The 16,523-nt window shown below is 42.3% G+C and overlaps 1 protein-coding gene across 1 annotated transcript in view; it reads right to left on the bottom strand.

Annotated features, from left to right (window-relative positions):
• Window positions 1-16,523, bottom strand: part of RPS6KA5 (ribosomal protein S6 kinase A5) — a 134,997-nt gene that overhangs the window by 13,336 nt on the left and 105,138 nt on the right. Inside the window, exons 8-13 of the mRNA XM_066276052.1 lie at window positions 10,919-11,069; window positions 7,994-8,155; window positions 6,206-6,331; window positions 5,684-5,817; window positions 4,901-4,994; window positions 1,347-1,517 (exon numbers count right to left, since the gene is read on the bottom strand). Of these exons, the coding sequence (XP_066132149.1) occupies window positions 1,347-1,517; window positions 4,901-4,994; window positions 5,684-5,817; window positions 6,206-6,331; window positions 7,994-8,155; window positions 10,919-11,069 (838 nt within the window). The remainder of the gene's footprint in view (window positions 1-1,346; window positions 1,518-4,900; window positions 4,995-5,683; window positions 5,818-6,205; window positions 6,332-7,993; window positions 8,156-10,918; window positions 11,070-16,523) is intronic.

Raw genomic sequence — 16,523 nt, 5'->3', positions numbered from 1 at the left:
TAATTCCATTTTTAAAAACCTCTTCCCACCAATAATCCAAGATATTTAAATAAAAGGCAAAAATGGTGCCTTCTGCTAAACATTCTTTTGTGGTCTGACACACAAAAAATAAACACCAAATAAATAATCTTAAATATACTTGAAAATGCATTATAATCACACAGGTAATTAAAAATAGTATTCTTTTTTTTTTTTTTAAGTGAGAGGAGGGGAGATAGACTCCCACATGCACCCTGACCAGGATCCACCGGCAACCCCGGTCTGGGGTTGATGTTCAAATCAACTGAGCTATCCTCAGCACCTGAGGCCCACGCTCAGATCAACCCAGCTATCCTGGGGCTATGCTAGAACCAATCAAGCCACTGATTGCAAGAGGGGAAGAGAGAGAGGAGAAGAGAAGCAGATGGTTGCTTCTCATGTGTGCCCTGACCGGGACTTGAACCCAGGACATCTGCATGCTGGGCTGACGTTCTATTCACTGAGCCAACTGACCAGGGCCATGGTACTCTATTTTAAAGAGGAAATATGTATAATTTTACATACAGTAAAGGATGCTTCATTGTTATTCTTTTATAAATTATTGGGTTTGCTTTTAAAATTTCATGATTACTTTGATGATTTTCTAAAAGGAAAGAACTTTCTTATATCTGATACTAAAAAGGGATCATTCTAGAGTTAGAACCATTTTTATTAACCTTTTCAAAGAAGAAGTATATTTTAAAAAGTGCTACTTCTGCATTGCTACACAGTTCTATAAATATTATAGTACATGAGCAAAGGAAAGCACATACAAGGATGGCATAATTGATTAAACCAAGACAATTCTCTATGTTTAAATATGTAGAACAAAATTATATGCACTCCTATTCATGAGCTAATCGATCTGATTACAAATGTGAAAAATAAGGTTTTAAAATACACCATTAAAAAAACCCTTCTAAAATGGTATACATATAGAAGGAATATTATTTTCTGCTAACAAAAATTTCCATTGCTATTTTTACTACACAACTGTTGTATAAAGTATTTCTTCCATAAAAGGCTCTCACACTTACAAATATAGCCTTGAGATGATTAGCTGGCAAAAAAAAAAAAAAAAAAAAAAGACATTTATTTTAGACTAAAATAGATAGAAAAAAAAAAATCCAAAGAACATGAGTATCTAAAAAAAAAAAAAAAAAAAGACATTTATTTTAGACTAAAATAGATAGAAAAAAAAATCCAAAGAACATGAGTATCTATTTAGCAGAAAAACCTGAAAGTAAAAATAAAAAAGCTCACACATCTGGGGGATATTTGATAATAAGGCCGGAGGGGCTGATGGGAGAGAACGTGTCCTTCTCTACCTCAGGTTTCAGATCTCTGTGCACCACTCCGACGTCGTGCATGTGGCTCACAGCAGAAACAAGCTTCCGCATGATGTAGCTGGCCTCCGTCTCACTGAAGTGTTTCTTCTTCTTAATGCGTTCAAACAGCTCTCCCCCATTCAGAAGTTCCATCACCAGAAATGTGTGAAGCTAGGAAAGAAAGAGGAACAAGGTGGGGGGCCTTAATGAACATTACGTATTCTTTATATTTATTCTTTATATATTTATTAACATGTAAAACAATTATTGGCTATGAACTACCACAAATAAACATAGATGAGCCTTTGTTAAAATCCACAGCGATCCTTGTATTTTAAAGCGCTAAAAGGGAAGGTGGCATTTTTAGAGTTCTATTTTGGTAATGGAAAATTTCAAGTACTGCAGCGAAGTCTTTATACTCTTTCATTTGAATTCCATTCCAACCCTCTCTATCAAGTTGACATGTTTTCTTCTTAAAGTGTGATCTAGCACTGTAACATGAAAATGGCTGCTTTAAACAATGTACAAGATTACCAACCCTGGCGTCTGTGAAAGGCGCTGTGTGGTGATGTCACTTTGAACTTCCTGTCAGGGCTTAGCAGATGAAGTTTCGGGGTTCCTGTTAATAGCCATAACTCACTGCAGGGTTTTTTGGTTTTGTTTTTTTAATAACTGCTTTGATCCCAATGGCATTATCTTAACTTGTTTAATGTTATATAACTGCTCACAAGAATGAGGGGATATTTCAACGCTTCATATCCATTTTGAAACATCCCCTCATTCTTGTGAGCAGTGCACTTACTCTGCTTTTCGTACATTTCATAAAGAAAGGAACATAGCTCTCAAAAAGCAAAGAAATTATATTAGCTCTCGAATGAACACAGTTTAAAAACTACCAAATCAATATTCAGATCCAGGTGCTGAGTACTATATAGCACCAATACCAATGTTACTCAAACAACAAAATGGTGCTTTGAATTCGCAAAATCCAGAAAACTTGCATCACAAAAAAGACAATTATAAATACCAACTGGGCAAATGGTCAAGAGTGCAGAGCCCTTTTAGTAAGAGAACTATGCTCAGGCTCCTGGCGATCAAGCCAATTTGAGTTTCTACATCACACGAATAAGGTCAAAGTTGAAGGTCTATTAGAAGTATATACCTGTGAGCTTTTTTATTTAAAAAGGAGGGCAATACCTACCTTATAGTGGCTTAAAAGATAGACATTAGAGTCAGACCTGGATTTGAATACCAGTTCTCTTACTTAATGACATTGGGGATATGAAGTAACTTTAGGGCCCTTACAAATAAATTAGGTAACAGTGAGAAAATGTGTATGTGGTAGCTTGAATAACGGTCCTCCAAAGACAACCCAATTCCATTGCCCAGAACCTGTGGCTGTTACCTTACCCGGTAAAGGGGTCTGCAGTTGTGGTGACAGATCTGGAGACAGGGAGGCTATCTCACTTACCCAGCAGCCTCAACAGTACGAGACGGGATTACGAAACAGGAGATGGGAGTGGTGCGTGCAGGGGTGCAAGCCAAGGAACGTGGGCAGTTTCTAGACGCTGAGAAAGACAACTGAATAGACTGTCCCTCAGGGCCTCCAGAGGGAACCAGCCCTGCTGACACCCTCACTGACACCAGTGAGACTGATTGGGGACTTCTGATCTCCAGACTGCAGATAAGACATTTGTATTGTTTCAGGTTTGTGGTAATTGGTTACCGCAGTGATAGGAAGTGAATAAAGCAGTAAAGCATGAATTATGGTATAGAAAATGAACTATACTATAGCACAGCCAAAGGAGGAAGTCCCGCCCTCAATAGATTTCACTCATGAGTTGAAAACAAGACTGTATGGATTGGGGACGATTTAGACAACTGTCACCATCATAGATAAAACAACCCAAGATATCAACTGCATATTAGAATGACAATATATTTATACTAGTACCTATAGAATTGTATCAGGTATCATTCATATTCTAGTAACTCTTAAATATAAAAATAGTAAATAATAAATATAACTTGTGGCATAAAACATTAGGGATTCAGTCTCTGAGCTCTGACATCAGCCTGAGTCAGAGAGTGAATGTCTTTGCTGGGATGTACTGGTGACGGGTGCAAAACCGGAGGTGGGTATTGAAGATTATCTTCATCAGGAGATGGTCCAGGCTCCTCCTAAGCACGTCCCAGGGACAGGGGACTCACTGCCTCCATTGTGGCTGATCAGCCCAAACAGGTGGAGGCAGTCGAGGAGCAGGAAGAGCATTTCTTCCTGAGTACTTGCTACAAAGATGATGTTTCCTGGCTGTGAGAACCAAAAAGCAAGAAGAAGGTGATATTTTTGCTCATCCACCAGATGAGAAAACCAGGCTGTGTTTCCGTCTCCCCTGAGGCAATAGAGCAAAGTGACTAAAAGCTTGCCCTGCAGTTGGGCAGCTTGGGTTGAGAGCCCAGCGTTAGCACTCACAAACTGTGAGACCCTGGCATTACCATCCGTGAGCTCCCGTTCTTATCTCATGGTTACTGTAAGGACTGAAAAAGGCAATCCAGGTAGCGTGTCTGGTACAGCGCCTGGACTGCATGAGGTATGACAGTCAACGGCAGCGGTTTTTACAGTTCTGATGCCGCTGCCACCCGGTCTCCCCAGGATGTGTCACTCCTGGGCATAGCATCAGGGGACATTTCAGTGTGGCAGAGAAGCGGGCCACAGCTCTCCTAGCATGTGGGTGCTACAGCAGCACAGGAAGAAGCCCAGAACCAGAGGCCACATTTTCCCAACGAGATTTTCACTGGCTTGCTATGTGATCTTGGACAGATCTCTGGTCTGTTTCTTCTTTGGTAAAACCTGGGTGGTTTTAGCTCTCGTGCTAAAAGCACCTCAGCGTGCTGTCTTGGGCAGGGCTGTTCCATCCCACCACTCCCCGAGGAAAAGATAACTGTCGCGGAAGATGGCAGTGGAGGAACTGGGGAGGAGACAAGGACCTGACCCTGGTGCTCCTCTTGCAGCCTGTCACCTGGTCTGAGTCAGGTGCCTGTTAAACACCAGGACTGGGAGTAGGAGAGGAGGCAGCATGGCATGGCCTGTGCGGAGCCAGCACTGTGGCCTGGACTAAGCAAATGAAAGGGAAGCATCCCCCTTTCTGCCCCGTGTGTCCCTTAGCTTGCTCCAATTAGGCTTACGGCCCTCTGCGATCTAGTCTACAAGTGGAGGCTGAAGGGTGGAAATGCTGAGTCCTGGGCATGAGTGGCTAAGCACGATGAGAGCAGCTGAACTGGTCACAAGTGCAGTGCAGCAGGTAGCCGTGGCCCTGGGCTCCTGGCCCTCCGGCCTCCTCCCGTCACATGGCCACCGCTGAGGGAGAAACGCAGAAGGGAAAGGGGTGGGTATGCGTGTGCGGAGCGACTGCCCTGCCCTCTGCGGCTGCTGGGTGAGGTCTGTGTCCTAACTCCAAACCAGCAGCACCAACAAAACTGGTAAAAAAAAAAAAAGAAAAAAAAGTAGACACCTGAGTATGAATTAGCATGCACAGAAACACAGCGTGGAATACCTGGTCATGAAAAACTTCATGCAACTTCACGATGTTGGGGTGTCCTTCACAGAGTTTCAGAGCTGTTATTTCTTTCTGGGTATTGGCTTCCATCCTACAAGATGGAACAGTTAGTTTCTACCAGCCTCTTCACCAAGTTTTTATGTCAGTATTGTCCCAACCCTACTTTTGTTTTTATTTACAGTGTATTCAGAATATAAGTGTCAAAATATCAGAATGAAGTTCCCATGCAAGTAATGAGTCATACCACCCACCAAAACAAGGAATGCATTATTCCCCAGAAAAGACTGCTTCTGAGTCAGAAAGAGCTAATCACCTGAAGAAATGGATGTCCTACTTGCCCGACAATTTTGTAACAGGAATATATAATCATAGAGGTAATAATCAGTTACCAAAACAACTAGTTGGCTCTAAAAGCTAGTAGTAGATTGGTAAATAAAAATTGTTTTTAAAAAGGATTTCAAATATTTATATACAATAAACAGGACTGACAACAGCTGCTGAACTCACCAAGCAAGCCTGATTAAATACCACTGCCCCCGGAGTTTTCTCATAATAAAGTCAAAAGTATATCATGCTATACTTTATGTCTGAAACGGATAACTTAATCAGAAAGTATCTATTAGAGTTAGAAGTATAATGGATCAGCTGAAAAGCTGAATGGCCGAAGCTGTGGGTAACAAGCCTTACAATATACCGTTGATTCCCTTTACAATACAAATCCTAATTTACAGAATCTGTTGACCCGGATGAATACATAGGGACTGCCAGCAATGGTCTTACCTCTTGCTGATTATTTTGACTGCAAACGCTTGGTTACTTTTTTTGTGTATGCACTTCCGACAAATTGAAAAACTTCCCTCTCCCAATGGTTTGTCTTTCAGATCTAGGTCATAGTGTTGATAGAATGGAGAGTCCTGATAAGAAACCAACATCATTTAACTGAAGAAAATAGTAGTAGTACACATGGGACAAATAAAATTATAATCTAATAGGACATTATTAATGTCAATAAATATGAATGGAATACACTTAAAATCTTCTAAAATTCATCTTACTTTAGCTTATTTCTATGTTTATATCACTTATTTAAGATATATAATCTTTAATCATTATAACAAGGAGCTCATTTACACTGATGTCAATAATTCTCTAGGGCAAATATTACAATTTCCATTTATTCATTTCTTAAAAGTCACATGTTGGGCGAATGGTTAGTCTATTAAATTTATTGGACCTGACAATGTTAATCGTTATTGGTATTTAAACCATAAAGATGCCACTTAATTAACCACATGTACGTACCTTCATCATTGCACTCCTGGCAACGTTGGTCACGCCAGGGCGTTCCACGCCCACATGAAACTGCAGAGGGTCGATGACAGCTGCGTTACGCTTGAACAGGATGGAGGGGGCGACGAAGGAATAGCCCTAAACGACAGAAGCACGGGAAGAACAAAGATGGGCAATTTTCCAGCTGAGCCTGGTCTAGCCCAGCGGTCAGCAAACTCAGTAGTCAACAGAGCCAAACATCAACAGTACAACGATTGAAATTTTTTTTGAGAGCCAAACTTCTTAAATTATATAGGTAGGTACATTCCTTATCGAGGTAGCGCCCGCACGTGGTATTTTGTGGAAGAGCCACACTCAAGGGGCCAAAGAGCCGCATGTGGCTCACGAGACGCAGTTTGCTGGCCAGGAGTCTAGACTGTAATACTTTTGTTCTCAATTCAAGAAAAATAAAATAAAATAAACACTCAAATATTTGTTAAGATGATTCTAATTTTATTTGTAATCTAAAATGCAACCTTATTTCAAATTAAAAGAAAAACTGCTTTTCAGAAGGAGATAATGCCATCTTCTGGTAGAATTGAAACCAAGTTACATTAAAGGTAGAAAAAATCTCGTCTCTATTCTGCTCTCAAAATCTCACCTGGAGCTGTAATTCTTTTGCATTGCTGATAAAAGTCTGTTTATAAACACAACTAACTTCTCAAAAAAGGTAGAGTTAAGATAGTAAGCAAAGTTGTCCAAGTGCTACTGTTTTCCAAACTAGAAAAAAAGCTCGTTTCATTCCAGAAGGTTTCTAATTCAGCAGTTGTTTGATTTTTATTAATTTCCTTAGAATAATTAGATTTAAAATTGTTTTAGAAAATGAATAAAATCAAGTGGCAGAATGATGTCCTCAATCAAAAGTGACACAATGATGGATGATTAATCTGTTCAAGTGAGAACATTCACTCGTTCAACAAACATTTTTAAAAACATCCACTATGTGCCCGGCCACGGGCTGACGTTAGTGTCAGGGATGCTCCAAGCCCTGGTCTGGAGGGCCCGACCCAGCCACACTCACGGTCCACTCGTGGGAGGTGGAGGAGGGAAACTGATGCCACTTAATAGTTAAGACTGTTTCATCTGAAGTTGGAGAAAGATCCTTTTCTAAACACAAAACTCTTTCTAAATATTTTTTTAAAAAGCAAAAAACCACTTTTTTGTATCAAAATTAAACACATAAATAATGTCTGCTATTTAACAAACCATAAGCTTCAGTTAACAATTTGCAAATCTCTGTGTTTAATAATTTTGAAGAGATGAGAGAAGTCTGGGTTGGGTTTTTTTTGTTTGTTTGTTTTCTGAAGTTGGAAACGGGGAGGCAGTCAGACAGACTCCCGCATGCACCCGACAGGGATCCACCCGGCACGCCCACCAGGGGGCGATGCTCTGCCCATCTGGGGCATCGCTCTGTTGCAACCAGAGCCATTCTAGCGCCTGAGGCAAAGGCCATGGAGCCATCCTCAGCACCCGGGCCAACTTTGCTCCAATGGAGCCTTGGCTATGGGAGGGGAAGAGAGAGAAAAAGAGAGGAAGGAGAGGGGAGGGGTGGAGAAGCAGATGGGCGCTTCTCCTGTGTGCCCTGGCCGGGAATCGAACCCGAGACTCCTGCACGCGCCAGGCCAACACTCTACCACTGAGCCAACCGGCCAGGGCGAGAGAATTCTGTTTTTAAAATGCCAAAAGAAACTTTCCTGTGGGAAAGTAACCTCCTCTTCCAAAGCACACACGGTCAACATACCCGTGCAGTCCGGGGCTTACCTGAAACAGCCGCTCAGAGCTCTGGGGCAGCGCGGCAGGCGAGTAGGTGGGGTCCATCTCTGTGAACTCTTCTGCGAAGTTGCTCACGTCTAATTCATCTCGGATGACCGGTTTAAAGGGGGCGGGCACTTTTTTGGCAGCTAAATCATCCCAATTTATTTTCTAAAACAGGGGAAGAAAATTAGTACAAAGTAAAAATCAGCACAGTCAAAATATATTTTCTAAGAATAACATGGCCAGGCTAGGATTTTAATTGATCAGTAGAGAGGCATACATTTCTAACTAAAGATTAAACGTAATGTTTTTACAAGCAGGAGCACTTTTTCTGACTGCACCATACAGCTCCAGCCAACGCCGGGCCTGGTGTGGAGTCTCATCATGTCCTCCAGGGGGCAACAGGATACCCTCGTTTGCCCTTAGGGACCACAGAAATTACTTTTGTTCTGAGCCTCCTTCTGAGAAAGGTGTTAAGCCAAAACAAAAACAAAAACAAAAACAAACCGTAATCAAGGGCTTTAAGATGCTCTGTGGATATGACTACTAAGCCTAATAGCAGACTCCTATTTTCTAGAGGCAGTGTTAATTCGTTTTTCTCCTGGTCATCTGGACAGATTAGAAAATAAACTCACTATAAATCATGTATTTGTTTACATCTGTAAGTCTAAATGATTCATACTGATGAATCACTCCTTTCTCATTCACCTGTAGTCAAGCATTTTAAACACTGCCTCTTCTCTCCCCGCAGGACAATCCTAGACCCCTTGCCACCCACATCAGACACTTGCTGTGTGATAAATTGATGTTCTACACTACAGTATTCAAATTCAACCCATTGCTGTTTTTTTATGCTCCTTCTGTCACTTAAAACAACCTCAGATAATACCTACTGAATTGAGCCCTACGGATATCCTATTCATGTATTTCTTCAAATCTAAGATGTCATTGATAGTAAGATATACCATTATTTTATGTACCATTATAAAGAAAAAGCATTATCAATTAGAATAGCAAGATATTGTCCAGTGTAAGATGCATGGTGACTTTGGAGATGTGCAACTTGCAATTCTGGGTTGATGACATTCAGTAAGTTTAACCAACTAACATAAAATGTTTATTATGCCCTCTTGTGGAGGCAACGGAGATAAAATCATTAAGTGACAGGGCTGCAAAATTTTCAGCCACAACAGGTTTTAGAGAGCATTCCATGTATCTCCTTTCTTTGACCCAGATGGGAACTGAGCCTGGAAATAACCAACCATGTCCCTTAAACATTAGCTGGCGGAAGGGTCAGGGTTCGAACACGGTCTCCTGACTTTTTACTTAGTGTTCTTTCCTCTATGTGGGGCAATGTCTCCCATTATGTGATGTGTGCTTGGCTAGTGTGCATATATGAGAAAGAAGTTCTAGAGTAAGAAGATCATTTTAAAGAAGTATGTTTTTAGCATAACATTTAGTACTGTATATAGAAAATTGAATGCTATTATAATCTTCTCTACCTCTGTTCCATTTAGGTCTTTACAAGTAGACTTCTGATATTTCCTATAGTGTCTTTGTCATTTAAAAAGTCAAGGCAATTCAATAATCTAAAATTGCTATTCCAAGCTATAGAGAAATTTCTTTAAGGAGAAAGATATACTACTTTTATAGCCACAAATATTAAAGATGGAGAAAAAAAACCTTAGGAAAATATTAAATTGGGGTATTTTGCTTGAATACTTGCTTGAATTTTGTCTTACTAATTTTTGAGCCACATTCCTGAACAAGATATAAGAAACTGTTCGTTCAAACACTGACCTTTCTATGCCATATGCATCTATGAAAGAGGTATACCCTGAGAAAGAGACTAAAATAAATGTGCTTTTTTGAGTACAGAATACAGAGAGACAATTCTTATTCTCAATTAGGATTTATTGTTCTACATTTAAAAAACAACAGGGATGCACAACGAGGTGTGTAGAGGGTGTGATATTAAGTGGGACACTTGAAACCATGTCAATCCAATAAATTAAAAATAAAGAAAAACAAATTAACAGCATGTAAGCTTATGCAACAGCAGTTTTTTTCTTTGGTAGCTATTTTAATATGTTTTGGTGCTAATAATGTAAAAGCTCAGTTTGCAGAATAAAAATAAAACTTAGACGGTCTCTTTAGACCATAAATATTTAGGTCATGCTTGTTGATATAATGAAATTATTTAAAAGTCATAAGCTCAGGTTTTCAGAAATCAAGGTCACAGTATCCCAGGTTGACCATTTAGATTGAAATAACTGAAATAGCCAACTCAATTTAACTTTTTTTGCAGTTATCTAAAATTTATTGTTTTTCTTTCTTTCTTTCTTTTTTTTTTTTTTACAAAACTGAGTAAATTAAGTTGAGATGTGTTGGTGTTTTGTAGAATGGTCTCATTGGGGCTTTTCCAGAATAAAAAAATCACTGTATCAAGTACAGAGAAAATAAAGGAGTAATTGTTATTGACACGCAACCAAGAAAACAGGTAGATTTTTGAATTTTCTAAAATTTCTCCTGAGAAGAGATAAAATCACTATCTAAAAGCTGTATCACAGTGGATCATGAGAGAGAAGTAATATATATATATAATATATATATATATAATATATATAAAAAAGTCTCCTTAGTCCATTAGCATATATCCTGAGATCATAAATGGAAACTAATACTCAGAAATTCTAACCATTAGTATGTAAAAACATCAAAATGTTATTATGATCCTCCCTAGTCCCAGACCACTTAGGTCTCTACCAGTAGAATTCTGATCTTTCCTAAAGGGTCCCTATCATTTTTTTAAAAAGTGCAATGCACATAAACATGGGGAGAAAACAACTCAAAAGAGAACATGTTCATTCATTTCATCAAGGACGCCAAACACTGAAATCACAGGGCATAGATCTGTTCAGTACATTTCACCTGAAAAAAGAGATGTTCTTTGATTTCATCGGCATCACGTGGCCCACATCCCAATCTTTTCTTGGGATCTTTCACCAAAAGACGCTGAATTAGGTCCTTAGCTAAAGCACTCATATCTTGGGGATACGGAGGCTCACTTTTTAATATTCTCCTGTAGGCAGATAAAACTTGCTGTTAAAACAATTAGAAGATAAAGTTATAATGACAGTATCCTTAAAAAAACAGAGACAGTACAACGCACTTTGAGTTGAACAAATGTGAAAAACAGATAAAAATATTTAAGAAATCAAATTTCTGAAACTTAAATAAGCAGCAACAAAAAGTATCAGATAATTTTTCAATATAAATCATTTCTTACAAGAAGCCACCATCCCAAATATTTCATTGGAAAGAAAAATAAAAGCTTGGGGCTAGACTAAACAGTCTATCTATGGACTAAACTCTTATTATTAAAGACTTCACAATGGAAACTCTCCATTTTTTTTCCTTTTTTGCACGCACAAGAGAGCAAAACAGAGAGATAGATGAGAAACATCAACTCCTAGTACGTCTCTTTAGTTGTTCATTGATTGCTTCCCATACGTGCCTTGACTGGGTGGCTCAGGCTGAGCCTGTGACCCTTGCTCAAGCCAGTGACCTTGGGCTTCAAGTCAATGACCTTTGGGCTCAAACCAGCGACCATAGGATCACCTCGATGATTCCATGCTCAAGCCAACAAACCCGCGCTGAAGCCGAAGAGCCTGTGCTCAAGCCGTCAACTTTGAGGTTTTGAACCTGGGCCCTCAGCATCCCAGGTCGACACTCTATCCCCTACGATACCACTAATCAGGCAGGAAACAACTCTTAATAAATTCAGTGAAAGGAGTTCAGTATTCAGATTTGAAAGGACAAAAACCCCCACAACTGTCCCCGCCTCACTTCTCTTTCACTGTGTGCTAGCGAACAGAAGGGCCAGTGGGAATGGGGAGGGACGAAAGACTGAGACAGGGAAGTCAGGCCGCCTGGATGAGGCTCGAACTCTCGCTATCTGAAGATCAGCACCAGAGCTGGGGCTCTGCACGGGACGAGAGCTTGTTTCATCACCTGCCTCAACAGAACAGGTGGGCAAGCCCCAGTAGGCAAGCGCGACTCCCAGATGGAGTAACGTCTGCTCTTCAGTGTGGAAGTAAAAAATTAAGATAATCAAGTTCCTTGGTGAAATATCTGAATTTATTCTAAGGTCACAGAAGAAATCAATCCAATCTAAATGTACCTTTGCCCCCTGAAAAGCCAGATCAAGCAGCAATAATTCAATGAGAAAGAAATAATGGAAAGGACTGATTGAAATTAAGAAGCTTAACACAGCCTACAGAGAGATAGTTACTCCATTATCTGGGTTTGCAGAAAGGTCTGCTGTTGTGAATTAAAACATGAACAACTGTTATGAAACAAAGCAGATAATAAAATGTATAAGACAGTATAGGGTGGTAAGAATATAGGCTTTGGAACCAGACTGTTCACACTAGAGTTCAATAAACTGCTGTTTACTGGTGGGGTACCTTGAGATACTTAGCTCATTTCTTTGTACCTCGGTTTTCTCAACTATAAAATGGGGATAACCTACTTAAAATGGGCAGTATGATGTTTCAATGAGTTAAAGTATAGTGTACAGCGATGAGCACAGCAAATGCTGGATAAAGTGAGCTACAGTTCTACTCTTTCCGTCCAAGGCGACCCAAAGAGACTGCAGCAGCAGCCACCTAGAATCCGTGAAATGACAGTGGCTGTAATTTTTGACTAAAAACTCCAGCAGTGTTGTCCCCCTCAAAGTAAATGGGAAATGCCAGCCACGCCCAGTTACTGGGAAGTTCCCCATGAGAGGTGCGCTGCCCCTGGCCTGAGAGGTGTGAGCAGACACATAAGCCCTGAGGGCTCTCTGGTCCAGTACTAGTAAAGCATTTCAGAAGCAAGAGTTTCTGTGTGCTCTCTCTTCTCCCCAAGGGTGTCCTGGCGGGGCTTGAGGCTATGCTCCTGGGAGTTGTAAGATGCAGTTTCTGGTTGAGCTTCCCATGCTGGTGGTCCCAACGCACCCACTGATCTCATCACTCATGCTGAGTGCATCCTTTCTGGGCTGGAACCGGCCTAGGTGGTTGGAAGGACCCCTGATGAAGAGGTGCTGCTTCACTCCGCTCCGACCTGTATCCTTCTAGAAAGCTACAGAGAACCGGTGCCCTGTATTTTATTCAGGGCTCTCACCCTCTATCCGCCTAGAGAGTTTATGAGGGAAAATGAATCATCCAGTGCGGTCCAGTTCCAGCCCTCATCACACGAGTGAAGCAGAGTAAACGGATCTAAAGGACGGTGAACAAAAATAAAATCGCGAGCTGAGGAGTATGAGTACCAAGGGAGGTCGTGAGTGCCAAGCCACTGCAGCTGGTTCGTGTAGAAGAATGTGCAGACAACAGCTATTAGGACAACCGTTAATAGATCTGGGGGTAACTAGTCAACCCCCGCCCCCCGAAACATAGATGTTGCTATTGGGTACAAAAATAAAAAGCCTAAAATGAGGAAGAAAATAAAAAAAATCAAACAGCATACTAAGAATCCCTCCAAGCGGCCCTGGCCGGTTGGCTCAGTGGTAGAGCGTTGGCCTGGTGTGCAAAAGTCCGAGGTTCGATTCCTGGCCAGGGAACACAGGAGAGGCGCCCATCTGCTTCTCCACCCCCACCCCTTCCTCTCTGTCTCTCTCTTTCCCTCCTGCAGCCGAGGCTCCATTGGACCAAGGATGGCCCGGGCGCTGGAGATGGCTCCTTGGCCTCTGCCCCAGGCGCTAGAGTGGCTCTGGTCGTGACAGGGCAGCGCAGCGGAGGGGCAGAGCATCGCCCCCTGGTAGGCGTGCCGGGTGGATCCCGGTCGGGCGCATGCGGGAGTCTTGTCTGACTGTCTATCCCCGTTTCCAGCTTCAGAAAAATACAAAAAAAAAAAAAAAAAGAAGAATCCCTCCAAGCTCACATGCTTTGAAGAAACAAGCCACCATGCTGGACAGGACCACATGGCAAGGGACTGACGGTGGTCTTTAGCCAATAGCCAGCAAGGAACTGCGGCTTCAGTCCAACAGCTCTGCGGAACCGAATCCTGCCAACAACCACATGCGCTTGGAAGCAATCCCTTCCCGCCTGGGCCTGAGATAACTACAGCCCGGCCAACATTCTGCCTGCAGCCCGGGAGTGACCTTGACGAGAGGACTGAGCGAAGCTGTGCCCAGATTCCCGACCCACAGAAACGCTGAGGTAATAAATGTACATCGTTTTTCTTTTTCATAAATTTTTCCATTAATTTAGTGTGGAGGGGACAAGGGAGGAAAGTGGGGGGGGGGAGGAGAGAAAGAGAAGCATCAACTCGTTCCACTTAGCTGTGCACTCACTGACTGCTTCTCCTACTTGCCCTGACCATGGGTCGAACCCACAACCTCAGTACACTACCCACTAACCCACCCAGCCAGGGCCAAATGTTTGTTGTTTTGAGGTAATTTGTTCCTTAGCCATGGATAACAGACCCAAGGCCAGACAGTAACCACTCAGGCTCGGAAAGCCCCCAGTCTCTGGGCTGCTCTGCACGGCCGCTGCAGCAGCCGGACGCAGGCTGGAGCAGAGCACACGTGGCTGAGCGTGGCCGTGTGCCGATCAACGTCACTGATGGGCCTTGAGATCCCAACTTCTGGTTTTTTAAATTAAAATAATTTTTTAATGATTTTATTTATTGATTTTTTAGAGGAGAGAGAGGGAAAGGGGGGTGGGGAGGAGTGGGAAGCATCAACCCAGGATTTTGAACCTGCGACTTCAGCATTCCAGGTCAACACTTTATCCACCATGCCATCACAGGTCAGGCCCAATTCCATATAATTTCAGAAACACGCCTCAAAATAGTGTTCATCTTTTGCCTTTTTCAACCATTGAAGAATATAAAATCCATTCTGAGCTCGCAGACCATATATACACACATGCACATACACACGCACGCACACACACGTGTGTGTGCAGCAGAATGGATGTGGTTTGCCAACCCCTGACCTAAATACTACAATCAGAATACTGTTTAGTATCATTATTTTGATACCAATTAGGCCTGAATATAATCATGTTATGTTTTTAACAGTACAATGAACATGTTAAGAAAGCATATTTTATGGATGGAAAATGAAGTACCAAATAAACATCTCTTGGCAAACAGCTCCTACACTTCAGTGGCAGCGAAGGCACGACAAACAACCCTGCTGGAGACGATGGAAGGGCTGCAAACAGGACCTCCGTGTCCGAGTCCCAGGGGAGGGTATGTTCGGCTATCATGGTTTACAAAGCTCCCGCCAAGTAAAGGGCTCCTTCCTGGGGCGGCGGGCAGGCAGAAAGACTGAAGGAGACTAGTGACTGGCTGGACACCTTCCCGGACAGCAGTCACATACACCCTAAAAGAAGTCCTACACGGAAAGGCAATAAAAGCTAGTAGGGCCCTGGCCGGTTGGCTCAGCGGTAGAGCGTTGGCCTAGCGTGCGGAGGACCCGGGTTCGATTCCCGGTCAGGGCACACAGGAGAAGCGCCCATTTGCTTCTCCACCCCTCCGCCACGCTTTCCTCTCTGTCTCTCTCTTCCCCTCCCGCAGCCAAGGCTCCATTGGAGCAAAGATGGCCCGGGCGCTGGGGATGGTTCTGCGGCCTCTGCCTCAGGCGCTAGAGTGGCTCTGGTAGCAACATGGCGACGCCCAGGATGGGCAAAGCATCGCCCCCTGGTGGGCAGAGCGTAGCCCCTGGTGGGCGTGCCGGGTGGATCCCGGTTGGGCGCATGCGGGAGTCTGTCTGACTGTCTCTCCGTTTCCAGCTTCAGAAAAATGAAAAAAAAAAAAAAAAAAAAAAACTAGTAGGAGACACATAAGTAAGAAAAGCACACCCTACAAACATGAAATAAAAATAAGGAACAGCCTGACCAGGCGGTGGCGCAGTGGATAGAGTGTCAGACTGAGATGCAGAGGACCCAGGTTCGAGACCCCGAAGTCACCAGCTTGAGCGCGGGCTCATCTGGTTTGAGCAAAAATTCCACCAGCTTAAGCCCAAGGTCACTGGCTCCAGCAAGGGATTACTCGGTCTGCTGAAGGCCTGCAGTCAAGGCACATATGAGAAAGCCATCAATGAACAACTAAGGTGTTGCAACGCTCAATGAAAAACTAATGATTGATGCTTCTCATCTCTCCGTTCCTGTCTGTCCATGTCTATCCCTCTCTCTGACTCACTCTCTGTCTCTGTAAAAAAAAAAAAAAAATTAAAAAAAAAAAAGAAACAGATTCACAGAAAAGCTAAGGAGCATTCAAATCCATGACACTGACAATTTAGTATTTGTCCAAAATGGTACCAAGATACAAGGAATCGAGAAATGATTTCAAAAAAAAAAAAAAAAAAAAAAAAAAAAGAAAGAAATGATTTCAAACAAGCTGTAAGAGAACTAGAGAGGGTTACCCTAGATAAAACTATTTTCAAATACCTAAAGCAATGTCTGGAAGAAACGACAGAACATTCCTTAGAGGACAGAACCAGGACTGACAAGCAGAGGTCAGAGGAAGCTCATTTCAGCTTAGTTTA

This window comes from Saccopteryx bilineata, chromosome 4 (genome assembly GCF_036850765.1).
Source record: "Saccopteryx bilineata isolate mSacBil1 chromosome 4, mSacBil1_pri_phased_curated, whole genome shotgun sequence".
NCBI classification, from domain to species: domain Eukaryota; kingdom Metazoa; phylum Chordata; class Mammalia; order Chiroptera; family Emballonuridae; genus Saccopteryx; species Saccopteryx bilineata.
Note: the sequence above shows the minus strand (reverse complement) of the source record. Positions and strands in the feature narration are given on the sequence as shown.